The 21742-nt window shown below is 48.9% G+C and overlaps 1 protein-coding gene and 1 long non-coding RNA gene across 3 annotated transcripts in view; one reads left to right on the forward strand and one right to left on the reverse strand.

Annotated features, from left to right (window-relative positions):
- Nucleotides 1-992: 992 nt before the first annotated feature.
- LOC145530398 (uncharacterized) lies at nucleotides 993-5189 on the forward strand. The gene is made up of 4 exons (XR_014071734.1): nucleotides 993-1334; nucleotides 2143-2453; nucleotides 4408-4789; nucleotides 4905-5189. It is a non-coding gene; the product is annotated as an uncharacterized LOC145530398 (long non-coding RNA).
- The window catches only part of FAM174B (family with sequence similarity 174 member B), a 39384-nt gene continuing 20422 nt past the window's right edge, over nucleotides 2781-21742 (reverse strand). The window contains exons 2-3 of one of the 2 annotated variants that reach the window (XM_081551716.1): nucleotides 20336-20467; nucleotides 2781-4499 (exon numbers count right to left, since the gene is read on the reverse strand). In XM_081551716.1, coding sequence (XP_081407842.1) covers nucleotides 4496-4499; nucleotides 20336-20467 — 136 coding nt within the window. In that variant the 3' untranslated portion in view covers nucleotides 2781-4495. Of the gene's footprint in view, nucleotides 4500-6049; nucleotides 6347-20335; nucleotides 20468-21742 lie in introns of those variants that run through there. The other variant, XM_081551715.1, reaches the window with a different exon arrangement.

Consider the following 21742-nt stretch of genomic DNA (forward strand, 5'->3'; position numbering starts at 1 on the left):
TGCCACAGCGGAAGCTGAGATCAGCAACGTGTCGGGGTGTCGGGGTGCCCCCACATGCTGCGGTGTTCTTTGGGCCTCCCAGGTGAGGTTTGGGCTTTCAGACTCCTGAGTCTTGGCGCCTGACCGCCTTCGGAAACGCCCTGAGGGCGGTCTCCCTCGGGGACACCGTGTTGTCAATCTGAGGTGTGTTTGTGTGTGTGTGTGTTTTCATAGAGGGATCTGAATCCACTCCCGGCCCGAGGGCAGTCGCCACAGCATCTCCAGTTCGGGGGTGCAGGAACACAGCCCCCAGCGCGGCGGGGCGTGGAGGGCCGCAAGGCGGAGAAGGCGGCGGCCTCCGGCTGGGTCTTGCTTAGGGTTCTAGGTACAGACTCTTCGGGCTCGGCGGGACTTACCCCCCGTGGGGGAGAGGGCCAAAGCTCCCACCAACTCCGGAGCCCGAGTCTCCTCAAGTGTGGACCGACAGTGCTGGACTCTGCGACCCCAACCTGAACCGCCGCCCTACACATCCCGGCATCGTCTCTCTCCGCGGCGTTCCATCCCGGGGTGCGGACTTTAGGGTAGGTTCCGTCCAGGCCCTAGGACCTCGTCCCAAGAATGACCATCAGCACCGCAGAGGTAAGCTGCAAAACTTTCAACAGAAACCTCTGGTGTTGAACGTAGTAGTACGCGACAGAGGCGGCATCCCATGTCAGTAGCGCCGAGACCACCAGATAGACGTCTGAAAACACGTAAGACTGAATCCAGACCTCCCTCGACGGCCGCTGCCAGGACAGGGCAGGGGGCGCCAGTGCTCCGGAACCCCCCCTGCGCATCGGGCCCACCGGGGACACGTGCTGAGGCCACGCCCACGGCAGTTGTGGGGAGCCAGGCAGGGCTCCGATGAGTGCTGCCCGCAGGGCGGGAGCCAGGGCAGCAGCTGCCCTTTGTGAGCTCCACTCAGTGACGCACGGACGGTCCCTGAGCTGCTCAGCCAGGGTGCAGACAGCCGAGGGTCAGAGGCACACACAGCCGGGCCTGGGCACCAGCAGAGGTGATGCGAGACAGTGAGGAGCCAAGCTCCGCACTCAGGTCGACCTCATCCTTCGCCAGGCTCCAGGCTGAAATACCGGAAGGGGCCTAAACGGGAGGAAAGAGGAGGAGAAAAGGAAACTAGCCAGGCTGACCCCAGGGGCCTCACTCCTTGTGCTTGGCCAAGGGGCCCTTCCTGTCCCCTGCCTTTGCGGGTATCGGGTACAGATGGAGGCCCTCGGTGGTGCAGTTCTCCAAAATACAATGCAAGTCTCTTTTTAAAAGTTTTAAATATTTGTGGACACGGGGAAATGCTCATAATGGTAAGTGAAAAAATCAGGTCATATGACCCAAATGTGTAGAGAACAGTTGAAAAGGCACAGAAGTGTAAGCAGAGCTGGTTCCTTCCCTTGTCAAGGCTTCTGGGGCCCATATCCACCCCCCATCCCTGCCACACCCTTGTCACCCTGTCATCCCTCTAGGTCAGGGTGTGTGGTCTTCCCTTCAGACTCAACTTCCTGAGCCTTCCAGTTAACCCAGAGCCCTGCATAAGTGGGTATTCGATAGATGTTTGCAAATGATAAATGCAGATAAATGACCAAAGGAAGGGAGAGAGGAAGGGAGGGAGGGAGGGAGGGAGAGAAGGGGAAAACACTGAAATGCCATTCAGAGTTATCTGATAACTCATTTTATCTTCTTAATTATTGTCTTCCAGAATGTCCCCCCATAAAAACATTGCTTTTATAATAAATTCACTTTTAATCAAAGTTCGCTTTTTCAATCAGTTTGAAATGTTTTTCTCATAACTTCCAGTCTTATTTTTTAAGTGAATCCAGAAGACACCAGACTAGATTGTGTCTCTACAGCATTCACACCTTTCAGAGCCGATGCTGGACATGTGATGGGGCTTCCCTGGTGGCTCAGATGGTAAAAAAAAAAAAACCTGCCTGCAATGCAGGAGAACCCAGGTTCAATCCCTAGGTCAGGCAGATCCCCTGGAGAAGGGAATGGCAACCCACTCCAGTATTTTTGCCTGGAGAATTCCACAGACAGAGGACCTTGGCGGGCTATAGTCCATAGGGTCACAAAGAGTTGGACACAACTGATGGACTGACACTTTCAATTTCATAGGCTCGTAAAAGACCGGGAACTGGGCCTCCGGGATCGGGGTACCCCCATTTAAGGACACCTAAACTTCCACGGAGGGAGGAAAGCCGTGATGCTGGGGGAGTGGGATCCCTTTGGACCATGAGCCCCTTTCACGATGAAGTCGGCCCCTCTGAAGCGCCCAGGAAAGGAACAAAAGGAGGGAAGAAGACAACCCACCCGGTCTGACATTCCCTCCAGCCCAGCTTTGCTTTTCCAAGGCCCAACACACTCTGCTTTTAGGAAATGGAACTTATCTTCATGGAGGAGGGATATGCTGGATACGGACGATGTAGGTAAGGGAAGGGTCCCCCCGTAGCCTCCCCTCCCCACCCCACCCTCTCTTCTCCCCACTGCCCGGGACCCCACTCCCCCCAGTTCCAGTCAACACAAAGGCCAGCCTGCCTACCTCACCTTGCTGCCTCTCCACCAGCGAGGGGTGCGCAGTGGACAAAGGGGGTCAGTGCGCCGTGGCCCTGGGATTTTTTCTAAACTCCCAGGACCAGGGACCTGCCCGTGGCCCCCCATCCCTGCCCCTCCCAGACTCAAGCCCGCATCTCTGATCACAGGAAGGCACCCTGCTGGACTCCCATCTCAGAAAACATCCAAGACGATGCACACAGTTCGCGCCAGAAGGATTTTTATTTAAGAGCCTGTGGTGCCAGAGCTCTGGCATCCGGAAGGTCATCCTTGGGGGCTGCCTCTGCCAAGCCCGGTGGCGAGGACCTGGCGTTTACGCATCAGGCGGAAGAATCCAGCTTCTCCGAGGATGGTTCAGCCGCAGTTCTGGAAAAGGGAAGTGGGAGCCGTGGCTCCAGTTCTGAGGGCACACAGCTCCCAGGTGCCCCGTCCCACTGAGTCACCACCCGTGAGGACACAGTGGATGGCGGAGATAAAGCCGGCCCACCCCTCCGGCAAACAGCGTGGAGAAAGGGAGAAGGAGGGTCAGCAAAAGTAGCGAGGTGCCAAGGGGCAGCGGGCTTCCAGCTTCAGGTCGGCCGTCCCCCAGCATCGTCCTCTGTCCCCCACAGGCCGGCGAGTCAGCCTGGCGGGCCCAGCGGGGCTCGGGAGCCAGGGGACCGCAAAGCAGGGCAGCCCCATTCTCAGGAACCTGAAGAAATTTGAATAGAGGAGGCAAGTGGGAAAAACCTGGAGTTTTCATCCCAAGCGGTGGAGCAGCCAGTACACAGGCAAATATGGGAACCCTGCAGAATGCCAGGAAAGAGGAGATGGAAAAATTTTAAAAACATCCTTCCAGAACAGAGTCCCCAGGGCCCCAGAGGCAGTGCCCGGAGACTTTCAGCAGAAGGACACTGGGAAACAGGAGGCCTCTAGCGTCCTGAGAAGTCAGCCCCGCTTCCAGAAGCTGGCACGTGCTGGGCGCTCAAGCTGTGGGGAACCTGCCGCCGGGACCCCCGGCCCCACCTGCGGGAGGGGCCTCCTGCACTCACCACCTGCGTCCAGGTGGGCTCCTGGACCACCCTGGCCTGGACCAACAGCAAACACAGTCCCTGGCAGGGGTCTTTTTATCAGCCAACCAGATCACCATTCATTTAAATTATCACAGTGATTTTTTTTTTGTTTTAATTCCATTTCCAAGACCAACAACGTACAACGGTGACAGGGCACAGAAACAACGGATATTACTAACTGCAGGCGAGCGAGCACTTTCTCTTCTCTTTGGAGATGGAGAAATTATCTCGTGTACACACACACACACACACACACACACACACTCAGAGCAAACACAGGTATAGGTCTCTCCCTGATATTCAGAATTCTTTGTGAGCTAGCCATGGCCAATTCTGCTGAACGCTTTGGAAAAAGGAAAGAAAAGGAACCACGAGGACTTGTTTACACCTGCTATGAGCTGAGCAGCTCTAAGCCCCGCACTCTAAAGCTTGGATGCAGCCACCACCAACGAAAGGCTAGAGCTCCAGCAAGCCCAGAAAAACCACGTTCAAAACATCGCTGATCCAGGAGAGCTGACTGTCGGAAACCCTTAGGTTCTTGGTCACTTCTGATCTCTCTCACTTTTGTCGACAGCGTTGCTTTAAAATTATTTTTAAAATCAGCCTGTTTCCACCCCTTAGCAAGGCAAAAGCCCTCTCGGGGAGGAAAGGAAGGGTGACGTTTTAAAGGGGCGTCCGGAGGGTGGTGTCTCCTGCAGTGACACACAGAGCTGACGTTGCACACACACACAGGAGTGTGCCGGAGTTGCACAAATAGTGTTTGTTTTGGTTTCAACAGCTCGGATGGGACAGCTTCCAGATCCTTCACACCCCCAGCCTCAGCTGACCAGCTTGCCACAGGACGCCAACACGCTGGTGAACAGGTTTTACCTAAAAGAAGAGGAAGAACAAGTCAGTGGCCTCTGGCAGAGCCGCGCACCCACTGTGACCCCTCCCTAACCACGGCCATCCCCCAGGCCACATTATCACTGTCACCCTGGCAGGGCAGTTGGCACCCCTCTCCGTGCCCCTCCAGCAGTGCCTCCTGAGCTGTCACCCCCATCACCCCCACATCTATTCCCATCACACTGAAAGCTATCTTTTCAGTTCTTGAAAACTCCACCCTCCTCAACCCCAGGACCTTTGAACATGCTGCCTGCAATGCACACCCACTCCTCCAGGTAATGCCTTCCCTTCGCTCGGCTCCCAGCTCAGCATCCTTTCCTAGGTCCCCACACAGACCTCTGTACACAACCTCTCTTCTCCTTGTAACCCTCCTTCCTAGCACTCCTGCAGGTATTTACACCAGGGCTTGGAGAAGGAATTAGCAACCCACTTCAGTATTCTTGCCTGGAAAATCCCATGGACGGAGGAGCCTGGTAGGCTACAGTCTATGGGGTTGCAGAGTCGGACAAAACTGAGCAACTTCACTCACTCAGCAAGCTCTCCCTGTTTAGAAGTCTGGAGAGTACTAGATATTTGTGACTTTTCAGGTCCTTTAGTTTTTGTGGCAGCTACTCGACCTAGCTGCTAGAAATGCGTGGCATAGCTGAGTTTCAATAAAACCTTATTTGTAGACGCTGAGGTTTGAATTGCATGTAAGTTTTACATGTCATGAAACATTATTCTTCTTTTGATTCTTTTTCAACCATCAAAACTGTAAAAGTCATTCTTGGCTCAGGAGTCATACAAAAACAGGCAGTGGGCCGGATTTGGTCTGGGGGCCATAAGCTGCTGACCCCAGGTTTATGGATTATGACCCCTGGTTTAAGTAATAATCTAATTCACGTCTGTCTCTTGCTTAAACTGGGAGCTCCCTGTAGATGAGATGCTTGTCTGAGCTTGTTCACCTTTAAACGCCAGCACCAAGCACATCATCAGACAATTGTAGGGGGTGCAAGAAATATTTGTGCAATGATCAAGGAAAGTTGAAAGACTAAATCTATTCAAGACAACATCCAAAGACTTACAAAAGGAGGACAAATCTGAGAAGTGTCCATCTATTAATGTTTAAACATGGGCATTATATAATCTGGGCTTCCCAGGTGGCTCAGCAGTAAAGAATCCACCTGCCCATGCAGGAGACATGGGTTCAATCCCTGGGTCGGGAAGATCCTATGGAGAAGGAAATGGCAACCACTCCAGTATTCTTGCCTGGGAAATCCCATGAACAGAGGAGCCTAGTGGGCTACAGGCCATGGGGTTGCGAAAGAGTCGGACATGACTGAGCAGCTAAACAGCAACAATTATATTATCACATGGAAAAATAGTAGGGACTTAATAGAACTTATAAAATCACAAACTCCTCTGCATGATGATGTTGTTCAGTTGCTAGGTTGTGTCTGACTCTGCAACCCCATGGACTGCAGTACGCCAGGCTTCCCTGTCCTTCACAGTCTCCCAGAGTTTGCTCAGACTCATGTCCATTGAGTCAGTGATACCATCCAACCATCTCAACTTCTGTCACCCTCTTCTCCTCCTGCCTTCAATCTTTCCCAGCAACGATGTCTTTTCCAGTGAGTCGGCTGTTCGAATCAGGTGGCCAAAATCTTGGAGCTTCAGCTTCAGCATCAGTCCTTCCAATGAATAATCAGTCTTTATTTCCTTTAGTATTGACTGGTTTGATCTCCTTGTTGTCCAAGGGACTCTCAAGAGTCTTCTCCAGCAGCACAACTCGAAAGCATCAATTCTTCAGCACTCAGCCTTCAAGATCCAACTCTCACATCCATATACGACTTCTAGAAAAACCACAGCTTTGATGTCATATGATCCCAAATATCAATATCAGGTAGCTAATTACTGAAAGATATGGACATCCTATTTTTAGGAGATGTACACTTTATTTGGAGGGAAAGGGACATGATACATGTAACTTAAATGGTTCAGAAAAAAATAATCTGAACACAGCCACCATAAGGTGAATGAGGCAAAATATTAAAATAGGAAAATCTAGGTAAAGTGTATCTGAGTGTTCCCTATACTCTATTTGTTTTGCAACATTTTTTAACTTTGAAATTATTTCCAATTTAAAAAAAGGGGAGAGGGGGTATCCTCCTATTGACCACTAGGGTCCCCTGCTCAACAGAGTAGAGGAAGAAAAAGATAAATCCCCATGGCCATGTCCACACTGTGAAGGCTGGCTTTCTTAGATCACCCACATGTCCCCTTCTCTGGGCTGGGCAGTGGGCAGCTCACTCCCACTGACTGACACCCAGAATCCACAGAGCCAGGCACTCACCCCTCTATAGCACAGCCTGAGGACCTCCCAGCGGCCCTGACCCCGCCATCGGGCCCTCCACTGCATCCAGCAGCAAGCTCAGTGTTGAGCATGAGGGGCAGGGGCCAGGACGCTGGAGACCGAGCAGCAAAGGTCTCAGAAAACAAGAACTGGACCAGAGTAAAGGGACCCGATTCCCAAGAGCTATCCCTGGGCAGACGTGCATGTGAACAGAAGCACACGCCAGTGAGCCTGCGGAATCTGGAAAAAGCAGACCGTCAGCACTCGCAGAGATGTGAACTTTACATACCGCCAACGCGCTGAAAATTCCCTTTCACTGGCATCCTCAAATTGCCATTTAGTTGAACTGCATGTTCCAGATGCGCTGAGGGCCCACCCCAGTTCTCTGATGGGTTCTCTGCCTGCACCCCATTCCCCGCCACATAGACCATGTACAGCTGTTGGCATCCCTTGTGCTTACAGGAACAAACTCCCACGTGTGTACACACACAGCCAGGGGAACCGGAACAGGAGGAGGGGATCAAGCACAGAGGCATCAAGCACATCTGATTCCTCAGGCTCCCTCTCCAGCGGAGCTAAACCTCAGGGGCTGCTCCCGGACAAAGGAGACAGACCCGCTCGCCCACCCCACGGGGAGCTCTGGGGGCGCGCACCAGTACCCCAGAGGTCACCGGCTCTGGATCTCAAGTCTGAGTGCTGTGGTCAGCTGGCTTTCAGACTCCGGTGCTACCAGGACTTGGGAAGTTCTGGGGAAAACCATCATGGGCACTGGGGTGAGGAGGCTGGCGGAAAAGTCCCCCCTCTCTTATCTCCCTGCTGTTTCCCTGAGGCCATGAAGCGCTGGGGCGCTCCCCTGGGGAGGCTCCTAGGTTCACAGCTGTAGGTCGCCTGGTTAGCTCTGCGTGCATAAGTCGCTTCCATCATGTGACTCAAGCTCCTCTGTCCATGGGATTCTCCAGGCAAGAACACCAGAGTGGGTTGCCATGCCCTCTTCCAGGGGATCTTCCCGACCCAGGGATCGAACCTGCATCTCTTATGTCTCCTGCATGGGCAGGTGGGTTCTTTCTGGTTGGCGCCACCTGGTTAGTCCTACATCTGCTCAAACCTGCACCTGCGGACATGCTATTATTTCTTCCTCCAACGCCCTCAACACTCCCCCCTGCCCGTTAATCGGCTCTGGGCTCACCCCCTGATCCTTCCTAACCCCCTGTAAGCTTCACCTCCACTGGGAAGAGGCGCCAGGGCGATGAGTCCCTCCTGGCTGCCCACAGAGCCCTGCTCTTTCTTCCTGGAGGGAGGTGTTGACCAGGTCCTCTCGTAAGAGTCCGTGTTCTTGCCGTCTCCCCATCTCAGCCCAGAACCTGCACTCGCCGTGATCTGGGCACCTGTAGAAGGTGATGAGCGGGGATTTCCAAGAGGGCTCTCTGGGTCCTTTCCCTCCTCCAGAACAGCCAAACCACTACTGACATCCTTGCTTTGTCATTAAGACCAACCAGAAAGGGGGTCCATTCTGACCCTGTCCCCACCCTCCCTGGAAACTCCAGGTGAAGTGAAGGCATGTTTAGGCACCATGACCTATGCTTATTCCCTTCAGATGTGCAAATATCCTTATGACGACGCTGGGTTATAGCCATCCCAGAAGAGGAGAGGGACACTCCCCAACCTGTCCCTGTCCCAGGCTTCACAGGAAGAGCCCTCCACAGGGGAGCAGCTGTCTGGGAGCCAGGATGCCTCAGAAAGACGGCACAGCAGCCACGGGAACAAAGGATGGAGAAGCGGAGAGGAAGCCGGGCTGAGTGTTCTGGAGACGGGCAGACGTGCGGACCCCACCACCCTGCGCCAGGGGCCTGGGCGGTCCCCCTGCTTTCATCCCACCACACCGAACACAGAAAAGAACCACTGAACAACACGCCACGCTTCTACAAAAGCTCTGCTAGTTAGGATGATGTGTGTTCTTCCCCTTTCTCCCCCTTTTTATGCCTGATTCTCAGCACTGTAAACTGTATATACACATAAGCAGGGCACTAAGTCAGATTCACTTAAACATGAACGGGCCTAGAGATTATCGTACGAGGTGAAGTAAGTCAGAAAGAGAAAGACAAACACCACACAATATCACTCAAAAGTGGAATCTAAGAAAATAATACAAACGAATTTATATACAAAACAGAAACTGATCCACAGACAGAGAAAACAAACTTATGGTTATCAAAAGGGAAAGGGAGGAGGGAAAAATTAGCAGTTTGGGATTAACATGTGCACACAAATATATATAAAACAGAGATTCCCAGGTGGCGCTTGTGGTAAAGAGTCCACCTGCCAGTGCAGCAGACGTAAGAGATGTGGGTTCGATCCCTGGGTCGACAGAAGATCCCCTGGAGAAGGAAATGGCAACCCACTCCAGTATTCTTGCCTGGACAGTTCCATAGACAGAGGAGCCTGGTGGGCTATTGTCCATGGGGTCGCAAAGAGTGGGACATGACTGAGCACGAAGGTACATGTAAAATAGATAACCAACAAGGATCTGCTGTACAGCACAGGGAACTATACTCAAGGTTTTCTAATAACCTATAAGGAAAATGAATCTGAAAAAGAATAGATATATGTATATGTATAACTGAATCACTTTGGCTGTACACCTGAAACTAACACAACACTGTAAATCAAGTATACTTCAATAAAAAAAGAGAGTCACTGAGCCGTAAATTTTCATCACCACACAAATTCCTGTTTGCATAGTCTCCCTCCTCATAGACATAAAACTCAACTAGTTTTAAGGGGCACAATACCTTAGCTGAGACCTGCCCCCAGAATGCCAGTATTGCGATTCAAAGAAACAAAAATGCCTCAGGAGACACCCATTTACATATAACACATAAGCTCAGCATTCTGCAAGCAAGAGGGCTGGCAGAGAGTTAGACTGCTTTGGAGATGGCCTCTGAGGTTTTTCAGGTCCAGGTAGGATGCTCTGGGGGAATCCACCTGCCAATGCAGGAGATGCATGTTTGATTCCTGATTCAGGAAGATTCCGCGGAGAAGGAAATGGCAACCCACTCCAGTATGCTTGCCTGTAAAATCCCATGGACAGAGGAGCCTGGTAGGCTACAGTCCATGGGGTCGCAAAAGAGTCGTCATGACTGAGAGACTCAACAACAACACGAAGGATGCTCCAGCACCCTTGGGGAGCCTGCAGGTCTTTGGGGCCCCTCTGATTCCTTCCAGGCCCCGGCATCTCAGGGTACCCACTGCCTCTGCAGCTGTCCCCACGCTGACATTCCAACAGCCTCACTCCTCGTCCTCAGGAGATGAGGGCTTGTGAGGTGAGCCAATGGGCCTTCCCAGCTCAAGGATTCTAGAAGTCATTGCCCTGAGTGCTCTTAGCAGGGACTTAGCTTTGTCACTGCCCTGCGGTGGCCGTGGAGACCCAGGTCCCGGGCCTCAGTCTAGGATAAGCAAGTTAAATCTGTTTTCTCCCTCTCCCACCACAGCCTCCAGGGGCCTCTGGCTGCAAACAGCCACTTCACTTTGTTTTGTTGCAAAGATGATGCTAAGCACAGCCCCCAGAGGTGGAGGGGACATCTCCTGCATTTCTAATTATATTCCCTCCAGTAGCCCTATCCAGGAGAGGGTGGGTGGCAGGAATCTCTGGAACGCACATCGGCACTCCCACGGGTCACATCTTTTCCAGACTTAAGACGCAGAGGAACCGAACCCTCCCTCCCGGCCCCAGGGAACCAGTCTGGCAGGAGTTCTCCAAGCAGAGCGCCTTGGGGCTGCTCTGGTCACACCACCAGATGGAGAAAGAGTAGCATCCGCCTCACCCCGGGGGGGTCTCCCAGAGGATGTCACAAAAGGCCTTAGTAATAAACCGGGGAGGTACAGAGGCCCAGAGCATCAGCTATCAGTATACGCGAGGCCAACCAAGCTCAAATGCATACAACCAAGACGCAAACGCCTTTTGAAATAAGGAACCATTTCAAAACCCCAGGGTTCTCTGCACTCCACTGAGCCATCATTTCTCTCTTCCAATTAGCCTTGTAAAGTGCAGAGTTGGAAACTCATTTCCCCAGACTCTTTTCCCTCCCCACACATGCACGTATGTACACTCAGTCGCTCAGTCGTGTCCGACTCTTTGCAACCCCATGGACTGTAGCCCACCAAGCTCCTCTGTCTCTGGAATTCTCCAGGAAAGAATACTGGAGTGGGTAGCTATTTCCTTCTCCAGGGGATCTTCCTGACCCTGGGGTTGAACCTGTGTCTCTTACGTCTCCTGCACTGGCAGGCAGGTTCTCTACAACTGCACCACCTGGGAAGTCCCTTTGCCTCCCCACATCTGGCTCAAAACATGGGGGGCCTAACCGCACACATTGTAACATCTTGGTGCCATGGGTGCCTTTGAGGAGGGCTGCCCACAGAAGCCTTGCCCCGACTGCCTTCTCTCCGCCCCACTTCCTGCCTGGCTGATGCTCACGGGCTCCAAGTCAGGAGATGTTATCCACAAGCTAAAGGTGCCATACAAGGCAGGGTACCACCTTACGGACCAGGAGCCAAAAACGCGATTTTCCTCTTTGCATTCATTCATAAAACCAACCACGGTCATGATTCAGCCACATCCGATTTAAATGTAGTCTGTTTCCCGGGGGAACCAAAAACTTTAGCTGAGCTCTGTTTAAACAGGAAAGACGAGGACCTGTGAGCAGACCATCATGTGTAGACAGAGAAGGTCTCAAAAACAGTAAAGCCGACATAAAACCAGCCTTAAGATCCTTGTTCTTTCAAACGTATTCACCTGAAACATGGTTTGTGACATGCCATTCAGGTGGAAAACCGTTCCAAAGCTGTGTGTGTAACACACTCTAGTGGTTATCGTTAAGTAGTGAGATTAAACATAATTTTATTTTTCCTTTTTTTAAACCTGTAATCTCCATACCGTACATTACATCTGTAATAAGAAAAGCTATGACCCAGTCTTTGTCTTTTTCAATGACTGAAGGTCTTTGAGCCTGAGGACTAGAGTGGTCTTGTGTTGGGTGACTCAGCCCCAAGTTCACTCACAAATGGCACCAACTTCTCACACGAACCACCACCGTGAAGTCCATTGTCCTTCACAACAAACAGGGAGGCAGGGTAGTGCCTGGCGCTGATAAAGAGAGCCTCAGGGAGGCAGCTGAAGTAGATAAGATTACAGAATAAATGCTAACATCAAGGCAGCTGAAAATGAAGGAGCTAAATATCCAATGGAAGAAGTTAGAAAAAAAGAGAGCAGAATACACTCACAGAAAGCTTAAGGAAGAGAAGCAGAAATCAACTGAAACCGAAAATGATAATATAATAGAAAGCATCAAAGAAATCAAAAGTTGGCTCATTGTACAGATGGATAAAATTAAATGCACAGCAAGACTGATCAAGAAAAAGGAGAAAAGGCAAACATAAGCAATATTAAGAATGCAAAGGGGAGACTTCCCTGGTGGTGCAGTGGCTAAGACTCCATATGCTCCCAAGGTAGGGGGCCCAGGCTGGATCCCTGGTCAGAGAATGAGATCCCACGTGCTGCAAATAAAGATTACACGTGCCACAGCTAAGACCTGGCAGAGCCAAGGTAACAAATACTTTGAAAACAGCAATGAAAAAGAATGAAGAGGGGACCATGACTACACATGGGACAAGGAATAAAAAGATGATAAAAAGAGAATGTTGTGAATAACCTTAGGACAATACATTTGAAAACTTAGATGACAAGGACAAAATCTCAGAAAAACACAACCCATCAAAACTGCCCCAAGGACGGGACCTCCCTGGTGGTCCAGTGGCTAAAACTCCGTACTCCCAATGCAGGGGGCCCGCATCCCATCCCTGCTCAGGGAACTAGATCCTACATGCCCCAAGTAAAGATCCCGCATGTCCCAACAAGACTGGGCACAGCCAAATTAAAAAAAAAAAAAAAAAAAAAACTTCTCCAAGAAGAAACAAAGACTAAATAGTCCTGTAACTACTCAAAGATTAGACATCAATAGTGTTTTCCAGTCTTCAAACAAAGACAGCATTAGGGCCCAGACAGTTCTAGCGAATTCTACTAAACATTTAAAAACAAACAATTCTAATCTGATCCTATCTCAGAGAAAAGGAAAATAAGGAACTGCCTCAATTTGTTTTATGAAGCTAGTAAAACTTCTACCAAAGCCTGACAGTTCAGTTCAGTTGCTGAGTCGTGTCTGACTCTTGGTGACCCCATGGACTGCAGCACACCAGGTTTCCCTGTCCATCACCAACTCCCGAAGCTTGCTCAAACTCATGTCCATTGGGTCTGTGATGAGACCCAACCATCTCATCCTCTGTCGTCCCCTTCTCCTCCCACCCTCAATCTTTCCCAGCATCAGGGTCTTTTCCAATGAATCAGTTCTTCGCATCAGGTGGCCAAAGTATTGAAGCTGCAGCATCAGTCCTTCCAATGAATATTCAGGACCGATTTCCTTTATGATTGACTAGTTTGATCTCCTTGTAGTCCAAGGGACTGGCAAGAGTCTTCTCCAACACTACAGTTCAAAAGCATCAGTTCTTTCACCCTCAGCTTTCTTTATATTTCAGCTCTCACATCCATATGTGAGTACTGGAAAAACCATGTAATGCAGGCATAAGTGGTTTAGCCACTAAGTCATGTCTGACTCTTGCAACCCTATGGACTGTAGCCAGCCAAGCTCCTCTGTCCATGGGATTCTCTAGGCAAGAATACTGGAGTGGGTTGCCATTTCCTTCCCCAGGGTTCTTCCCAACCCAGGGATCGAACCTGGGTCTCCTGCATTGCAGGCAGATTCTTTACTGACTGAGCTACGAAGGAAGCACCATAGCTTTGACTAGATAGACCTTTGTCAACAAAGTAATGTCTTTGCTTTTTAATATGCTGTCTAGGTTGGTCATAGCTTTTCTTTCAAGGAGCAAGTGTCTTTTAATTTCAGGGCTGCAGTCACCATCTACAGTGATTTTGGAGCCCCACAAAATAAAGTCTCTCACTGTTTCCATTGTTTCCCCATCTAGTTGCCATGAAGCGATGGGACCAGATGCTAAGTTTTCTGAATATTGAGTTTTAAGCCAACTTTTTCACTCTCCTCTTTCACTTTCATCAAGAAGCTTTTTAGTTCTTCACTTTCTGCCATAAGGGTGGTATCATCTGCATATCTGAGGTTATTGATGTTTCTCCCAGCAATCTTGATTCCAGCTTGTGCTTCATCCAGCCTGGCATTTTGCATGATGTACTCTGAATATACGTTAAATAAGCAGGGTGACAAAATACAGCCTTGACGTACTTCTTTCCCAATTTGGAACCAGTCTGTTGTCCCATGTCCAGTTCTTACTGTTGCTTCTTGACCTGCATACAGATTTCTCAAGAGGCAGGTCAGGTGGTCTGGTATTCCCATCTCTTTAAGAATTTTCCAGTTTGTTGTAACCCACACAGTCCAAGGCGTTGGTGTGTTCAATAAAGCAGAAGATATGTTTTTCTGGAACTCTCTTGCTTTTTCTACGATCCAACAGATGTTGGCAGTTTGATCTCGGGTTACTCTGCCTTTTCTAAAATCAGCTTGAACATCTGGAAGTTCATGGTTCACATACTGTTGAAGCCTGGCTTGGAGAATTTTGAGCATTACTTTGCTAGTGTTTGAGACAAGTGCCATTGTGCAGTAGTTTTGAACATTCTTTGGCATTGCCTTTGTTTGGGCAAAGCCTGACAAGGATATGACAAAATAGGAAAATTACAAACCAATCTCAGTCTCTAAGATAAATAAGAAAGTCCTAAGCAAAATATCAGCAAACTGAAGGTAGCAATGTGAATAAAAACATGACCAGGACCAAACTCCTTTTATCTCAGGAATGCAAAATTCATTTAATATTAGGGGAAAAAATCAATAATTATAAATTCACCACCTTAACAGATTAAAGGAAAAAGTATAATATTCTCAATAGAGCTAGCAAATACATTTAATAAAATTCAACATTAGCAAACTGAATAGAGGGAAGCTTCTTGGAAAAAAATCTACAAACCCTATATGGTTTGTATAGTGTTTGCTATAGCAAACACTGCTGTTAGTGTCAATACTGAAAGCACACCCATTAAGATCAAGAATAAGACAGGAGGCCTATTACCATCAGTTCTATTTAACAAGGACTTAGAAACCAAGAATGAGTATAAAAAGGCTTAAAAATAAAAAGGGTAAAATGATGAAGGACTTGAGGGAAAGGGAAGCACTCTTTTTAGTCTCACGTGATATATCAACATAGAAAACTCAAAAGAATCCACAGTTACACCACTAGAATTCATAAGAGTTTAATGAGGCTGCTGGATATTTTTAAAATCACTATTTTTAAAAAATCAACTGCATTTCTAGACACCATGAACAGAAAGTAAGAAAGTGACATTTTTAAAAAGGAAGCTCAGATTGGGGTCATGAATCGTGTGGCAGCGGCTTGCAGAGGGACTTGTCTTTGAAGCTGTCCCCAAAGTGACGGCAGAGAGAAGCCTATAGTCCCAGGAGCAGAAACGCAGGCGTGGAGACTGATGCGGTGGGACACGGGGGTCATTACGGTGGATGATCGGGGATGAAAGACTAATATGAATGGACTTGCTGGGTCCCGAGTTTCTGCCCAGAATCGGGGTGGAGGAGAGGCACAGAGGCGCCTGGGGGACCTTAAGTGATTCCTGTATTAAAAACGACCACGGGTGAAAATGCCCCATGCTATTGCTGTGTCACTCAGAATAGGGGGGGTGGCATCACTACAGTGGCCAATGAACACGCGGCAGAGCATGGCAACAGACCAGGGAGCAGACTCAGAGTCTCAAACAGCAAAAGTATCATCTGCTACCTTAACACCTACCAGGTGGTTCCATGTAACATCTGCCTTTGGAGACAAAATCACTACGTTGAAGAGATGGTATCTGCACTGCAAGGTTCGCAACAGTATTATTTACAACAGCCAAGACATGGAAACAGCCTAAGTGTCCATTGACAGATGAATAAATAAAGAACGTGTGGTATATACACACACACAAAATGGAACACTCGCAGCATCAAACAGAAAGGAATCCAGCCATTTACAATACCATGGACGGACCATGGGGGCATCACGTTAAGTGAAGTAAGTCAGACTGAGAAAGACAAATATTGTGTGGTCTCACGTATATGTGGAATTTAGAAAAAACCAAACTGACAGAAAAGGAGATGAGACATGCAGTTATCAGAATCAGGGCACTGGGGGTGGGGGAGTTGGGCGAAGGCGGTAAAAAAGGTTCAAGCTTCCAAGTAGGAGATGAATACGTCCTGGGGAGGTAATGCACAACATGACTGCACGTAATGCTGCTGTATGACGGATCTGAAAGGTGCCTAGAACATGGATCCTATAAGTTCTCATCACAAGGAAAACCATGTCTTTCTAACTATGTGCGGTGCTAGATGTCAGCTAAACTTATTGTGGCAATCATTTCCCAATATATGTATGTCATATGTATTCCTTCAACTCATACAGTGCTGTATGTCAATCAACAGCACAATAAAACTGAAAAAAAAAGTTTTAATTTTGCCTTTGCAAAAGTATCCATCATTTAGCATCATTTGCCTCTGATGGTGACTGTTCTAGCCAGGAGCAATGCCAATACAGCACTAACTGTTCTAGGAAAGAAACTTGCTCCATTGTCTGAAGCACTGAGATTCACTGGGGAAGATTCTTGGTCTGACAGTGGGTTCAGTATGTTCCTCCTCCTCACACCATCAGACACGACTTCCAGCCAGCTGTGTTTACATCACAGTGATACTTATATCCAGACCCTCGTTCCACCTATACTCAGGAACAAGCCTACAGTTAAGACCGTCCAGACAGACTATTATATTTCTTGGCTCAATCTTTTCTTATGCAGTCAAACCTGAGGCTACCACTAAAATGGCCCCATCTATCGCAGCCCCCAAGGAGTCAGCTCAGATACCAAATACAAATGAGATCCCATTCCATGGCTCAAAATCAAAACAGTCCGTGATCCACTAAAGCCATCCAGGGCTCCCTATTGTACAATAATCCCAGCAGGCCTGCAGGACGCAGCTTGCCATTGTGACTCAATGAAGACAGCGTTGTCTTCACATTTCACTTCTGTGACTTGAATGTAAGACAGATAAAATGGCTTAGCAATAAAATCAGTATAACCACTTCTTATGTACATAGTATTCTGCAGTACAGATGCATACTAATAACTGTTTTGATTTTTCTCAAAGGGGGCTGTTATTTACCTAAAATGCAAATCATAGTTAATGGTTTGTTCCTCCACTCTCTATATAACCAACTCATGTCTTAATGTTGTGCATCCTTCATAAAATTTAGGTGTGATTCATTAACAACTCTTTTTCCAAGGTCAGTATGTACATGAACACAATAGTACATTTTTTTAGACATGAGTATAAATAAAATAGCATTTTAAAGTAAAAAATACATATATATATATATAAGAATGTAAAACACCTGGGAATATATCTAGCAAAAATTCATAATACATCAATGGAGAAATTTTTGAAAGACATTTTTTAAAATACTTAAATCAATGGAAAGTCATTCCACACTCATGGATGAGAAGAGTGAACATAAACGGTCTGATTCTCTTTATTGCCTTTTTTACTGAAGTATAGTTGATATACAACATTATGTAAGTTACAGGTGTGCAATATAATGATTCAAAATTTTTAAAGGAAGAACTTTTAAAGGTTATACTCCATTTATAGTTATTATAAAGTACTGGCTATATTCTCCGTGTGGTGCAATATACCTCTGTAGCTACTTTTATACCTAGCAGCTTGTATTTCTTAATCCCCGACCCCTATCTTGCCCCTCCTCACCGCCCTCTCCTCACTGGTAACCACTAGCTTGTTCTCTATATCTGTGAGTTTGCCTCTTTTTATTGTTATATTCACTACTTTGTTGTATTTTTTAATTCCACATATAAGTGATATCATATAATATGTCTTTCTCTGTCCAGTGTAGTCCACTTAGTATAAAGGGCTGATTCTCTTTAAATTGATCTACAGAGTCAACGCAGCTCTCATCGAAATCCCAAACACTGCTTTCTTGAATCTAACTCATTTACAGCCAAATACACCCAAGGTCGTGCTAGAAAAGGACAATTCAGGAGAGATATGAATGACCTACATTTGCTCCCTGGAAGAAAAACTAAGACCAAGCTAGACAGCATATTAAAAAGCAGAGACATTACTTTACTGACAAGGGTCCCTCTAATCAAAGCTATGGTTTTTCCAGTAGTCTTATATGGTTGTGAGAGTTGGACCATAAAGAAAGCTGAGCACCAAAGAATGAATTCTTTTGAACTGTGGTGTTGGAGAAGACTCTTGAGAGTCCCTTGGACTGCAAGGAGATCCAACCAGTCCATCCTAAAGGAAATCAGTCCTGAATATTCATTGGAAGGACTGATACTAAAGCTGAAGCTCCAATACTTTGGCCACTTGATGCAAAGAGCTGACTCATTGAAAAAGACCCTGATGCTGGGAAAGATTGAAGCCAGGAGAAGGGGACGACAGAGGATGAGATGGTTGGATGGCATCACTGACTCAAGGGACATGAGTTTGAGCAAGCTCTGGGAGTTGGTGATGGACAGGGAAGCCCGGTTTGCTGCAGTCCATGGGGTCACAGAGTCAGACATGACTAAGGGACTGAACTGACTGAATGACCTTCTCAGTCACAGGAAATCTGTGTGTGATGTGACTCTTATGGGTCAACCTAACTGGGTGACACAGTTCCCAGATATTCGGTCAAACAGTAGTCTGGGTGTATCTGGGAGGGTGTTCCAGCTGAGATTAACAATTGTCTGGGTCAACTCAGTAAAGCAAATTGCCCTCCCCAGCGTGGGTGGGTCTCATCCAACCTGCTGGAGGCCTGAATAGCACAAAAGCCAGGATAAGGGGAGATTTGCTCTATGCCTGTGTTGAGCTGAGACTCTGGTCTTCTCCTGCTCTCCCACTGGAACTCATACCACGGGCTCTCCTGGTTCCCAGGCCCTCAGACCTGGACCTTTGTAACAAACCTCTTCCCATACGCACATATCCTACTGATTCTGTTTCTCTTCAGAACCCTGTGGGGGAGGGTGGAATCTCCAGATTGGGCCCAGCCGGCATTCGGGTCTCCTCTTTGCCAAAAAGACCTGAGACCTTGGCCAACCCAGGGCCCCTCTCTGGGTCTCCACGCCCTCATCTCTAAACTACATTCACCAGGACCTCCCTGGCAGTCCAGGGGTGGGGAGTCCATGTTCCACTACAGGGGTTCTGATCCCTGGTTGGGGAGCTGGGATCCCACATGGCTCGGGGCAGCGAGGCCCACACATTCTAGCCACTGAGCCTGGGTGCTCTGGAGCTCATGAGACATGGAGATCCCGTGTGCTCCCACTACAGAGTCCACACCCACACTCTGGAGAACCCATAGGCCGCAGCGCAGGCCAAAGACAGCCATTAACAAATAAATAAACTCCAGTCACCCCAACTTTCACACTGAGAATCCCATATACCCAAAAGCAGTACACCCCAAAAGGAGCCAAAGCCCAGAAGACAATCCTGAAGTCACACAGTCATTCTGACTTTTCCATAGGCAACCTTAAAGAAACACACCTGCCTTTGGAACTCAGCAGCCAATTCCATCCAAGGAGTAGCCCCCACCCCACACGCTCTGTTACCGACTAATCAAGCCTGAAAGAGCAGTTTCCATTCATGTGCACGGCGTGTGGCACACCTGGCTGCGTGCACCAGACTCCCACCAGCCTGTGCACGGGAAGCTCATGGTCTGAAATTCAGCCCTTCTTTTTTTCCCATAAAGCTGGCTTCTCCCACTGAGGGAGTCTGGGGTTCAACCCCTGGGTCAGGAAGATCCCCTGGAGAAGGAAATGGCAACCCACTCCAGGATTCTTGCCTGGAAAATCCCATGGACAGAGAAGCCTGGTGGGCTAGAGTCCATGGGGTTGCAAAGAGTTGGACACGACTGAGCGACTAACGCTTTCACTTTCAAGTGTTAGCGTCTGGAAAGAGCTGAAAATACCCATTTCCCTGCTGGCTTTCTGGGTGCTGTGCATTCCCAGAAGGGATTAGAGCAGTTCTCCACACATAAGCAGAATGCCCCAAGGTCAAAGACAGCCAAAAAAGAAGATTTTACTCCTGGCCACAAAGTGTCTTCAAAGGGGGACCACCTCACCTTCCTGAGTCTGAGTGCAGGAGGAAGCCGCTGTCCCTACCCAGCATCTGTTGTTGTTGTTTAGCCATTAAGTCGTGTCTGACTCTTTTGTGACCCCGTGGACTGTAGCCCACCAGGCTCCTCTGTCCGTGGGATTCTCCAGGCAAGAATGCTGGTGTGGGTTGCCATTTCCCTCTCCAGGGGATCTTCCCAACCCAGGGATCGAACTTGCATCTCTTGCTTGGCAGGTGGATTCTTTCACCACTGAGCCGCCAGGGAAGCCCCCCAGTACCTGTATTTGATGTCAAATACTGTGGAGTCCTCGTCCTCATCATCCTCTTCGTTCAGCGGGGCCATTTCCACTCGCTCGGCCGGAGTGGTGATGATGTCATACTTGCGGGTCTTCTTCAGCCTCTTCCCGGACCTGGATGAGGGGAAGCACATGCCTGAGACCCAGGCGATGCCCACTGAAGTCAGCCGCGCTGCCACCCCACAGCCCAGCTCCCAGGAGATCTGGCAAAACCCCACCCAGCTCCTCCACTTCCAGCCATGGGACCTCGGGCGGGATCCTGACCTCAGCAACCCTCACTGGTCCTCACCCACAAAGCAAAGATGTGCCCTGAGAGCCGTAAAGCCCAGGGATCAGAATCCATAACACCCAAAAGCAAGATTTTCAAAAGGCAAAAGTAAAACAAAGAAAACCCACGACAAGCCAAAGATCAGAATGTTCACCATGGATGGAGCTCAGCCATGCCCTGGGCCAGGCCTGAGGCACCTCGCCCCCTCACCCCCCGGCCCGTCACCCTTGCCCCAGCCCTGCCGTGTCGGCAGGTCACTGCTCCAAACACAGGCATCACAGCCTGGCACCACCGTGTGTGCTGCCCCACGGGCCAGCCAGGTGAATCAGAACCCAGGCTGGGCCACTTTCTACCTGTGTGATCACAGGCAAGTCGGTCAATCTCCAGAGGCCTCAGCATCCTCATCAATAAAATGGGCTGAGGACAGGATCTGTGCCTCACAGGCCAGGGAGGATGAAGTGAGATGAGGCATTCAATAAGCCCAGGCAGCAGGCTCTTGGTAAAAAGGACTGCTGGTGAAAAGAATCAATAGAGAGGGACTTCCCTCGTGGTCCAGTGGCCAAAACTCCACGCTCCCAATGCAGGGGGGCGGGGTTCAATCCCTGGTGGGGAAACTAGATCCCACATGCCCCAGCTAAAACATCCTGTGTGCCACAGCTAAGACCCGGCACAGCCAAATAAATAAATGTTTTAAAAAAAGGATCAACAAAGAGGAGTTAAACGCGCTACGGCCTCTCTCATATGACAAGGACTTGGACAAATGAGTACTGTTTCCATCACAAGGATTTACGAGCATCGGGAGCTGTAACCCCAGGCTTTTACCTCTGGGATGGCAGACGGTCCCTAGGGGCCCCCGGGAAAGTGCTGAGCAAGCCTTTCGGTCTCCAGTGTCAGACCTTCTATACGAAGCATGCAGCATTGATCAGGCCATGCTGAGAGTTTATGATGCCACAGGGAACAATATTGTTTTATGACTACTGATGCTCTATGCATTTATTTATCTACTATTTTGAACATTTTCTCAAATGCCTTGTATCCTCTGACGTCCCTTTTGAAAAAAAATATTTGAAACTGTCTATGAGAAATCAGTCAAACCACCACCACCCCCAAATCACAAATAG

Source organism: Giraffa tippelskirchi, chromosome 12 (genome assembly GCF_054371585.1).
Source record: "Giraffa tippelskirchi isolate mGirTip1 chromosome 12, T2T-mGirTip1v1.2.pri, whole genome shotgun sequence".
NCBI classification, from domain to species: Eukaryota; Metazoa; Chordata; class Mammalia; order Artiodactyla; family Giraffidae; genus Giraffa; species Giraffa tippelskirchi.